The sequence below is a fragment of the Amblyomma maculatum genome, chromosome 7 (assembly GCF_055883805.1).
Source record: "Amblyomma maculatum isolate TAMU_Amacu chromosome 7, ASM5588380v1, whole genome shotgun sequence".
Lineage (NCBI taxonomy): Eukaryota > Metazoa > Arthropoda > Arachnida > Ixodida > Ixodidae > Amblyomma > Amblyomma maculatum.
In genome coordinates this window covers 88,306,031-88,307,558 of record NC_139350.1, presented here as the reverse complement: position 1 = coordinate 88,307,558, position 1,528 = coordinate 88,306,031, and the positions used below count along the sequence as shown (strand labels likewise).

At 49.5% G+C, this 1,528-nt stretch overlaps 1 protein-coding gene across 1 annotated transcript; it reads left to right on the top strand.

Moving 5' to 3' along the window:
- Positions 1-202: 202 nt before the first annotated feature.
- LOC146183906 (uncharacterized) lies at positions 203-580 on the top strand. The gene has a single exon (XM_084608769.1). The coding sequence runs from the start codon at positions 203-205 to the stop codon at positions 578-580; it is 378 nt and encodes a 125-aa protein (XP_084464895.1).
- Positions 581-1,528: the final 948 nt, after the last annotated feature.

The following is a 1,528-nucleotide window of genomic DNA, read 5'->3' as shown; positions in this document are numbered from 1 at the left end:
CACGTGGCCGGGCCAGCAGCTAAGGCTGAAGTGCTGTGAAGTGGCTGCTGAGCGGCACAAATCAACCCGTCGTCAGCAGACGCTATTTGGCGGTACCGACAAGGTGCCGAGGGCTTGGTTTCTTGGCCCTTGGTCGTCTTGCCGAGCGCACCGCAGGCGGCTGGGCTACAGTTGCAGACTCTCGCCGAGCAGGCATCAAAACATGGCAGCGCCCAAGGCGGAGTGTGGCGAGAGCAGCAGCGGCAACACCGGCGTCGCAGCGATGAATTCTTCGGTAAGCGAAAGTGAAACGTTGGAAGGTCGTGCGGCTGCTATCCGGGAAAAGTTGCACAATACCCGCCGGCAGATTATGTTCCTTGACCAGCAAATTCGCGACCTGAAACGTCTGTACGAACGTGCCGTGAAGAACAACAACTACCCCTTCCGCTACAGCATCGGCATGAAGATGTCAATTGCAGGCGGCATACAGATGTACCACCACTACGCCAGCACCAAATTGGCTGAGCTCGAGGGCATCACGAAGCAGATGGAAGAAGCTCGATCAACAGCTAGTGACACATCGGACCGCGATAGGGTGTAGGTGTCATGGCTGGCGTGACTGTTCCTTTTGACTGTTTCGTGTGACTGTTTCTCATCATCAGCCTTTTGGTGTTCGGTTAGGAAGCATGCTGGTCGATGCCTTCCTAGCCCTGAACTTGTACGGTGGAAAAGAGGCAGCATAAGAGGAGCGCAAGCAGTTTGGAACAAGCTTTGTGCAGCGAAAACTGGTGACCTGTGACAACCTAAGTTCTCACGTGTGAGCTAACGGCGGTGGACCTCCTTGCTACGTATCCGTTTCGCACGGACGTGCAGGTTCGTAGTGTGTACAGGACGATGTTTTACCTTGCATGTGTGCGTGTTCGTAATTTAGTGCCTTCTTTGCACCGTAATCCTTTTCGAAGTGTATGCTCATGACGTATCCTCCATGTAAGCAGTAGCGCTTGTGAAAGGAGAATGTAAAAAAAAGGGGGGGGGGGGGAAGAAAAGCTTTTCAAAGATGGCATCTGGGAAATTAATTGCTCTAAAAGAAATCTGGTTTTAGCATCAACCAGTGACACTTTCAAAGCAAATAAAGAGTGTTGACTGTCGTGAAGAGGACTGATGGTCTTAGCGTCAACCAGTGACACTTTCAAAGCAAATAAAGAGTCTTGACTCTCGAGAAGAGGACTGATGCTTCAGGGTGAGCACGCAACCTTCTCGGGTTACCTGAATAGGGCAAGAGGTATCCTTTTCTCATTTTCTTTATTTCCATTGTAGACCCAAGAAGACTTAAACAGCAGCATCGTTTTATTTCTCCTTTGTTCATGCTTTTTGGAGCATTGTTCACTCTTGTGCAAGTGCTCTTTTGTAGTTTCTTGATGTTCATTCAGGCATTTAGCGCAATGCTATTGGCCAACTAAGGCATTGATGTTTGAGGGCCAACTTGGCACCTTCTTCGGAGTTGACTGTATAAAGCAAGAAGCGCTTTTTCTTTTCTAATTTTCTTTTG

Coding starts and splice junctions, on each gene's coding strand:
- LOC146183906 (XM_084608769.1), top strand. CDS start 203: ATGGCAGCGCCCAAGGCGGAGTGTGGCGAGAGCAGCAGCGGCAACACC.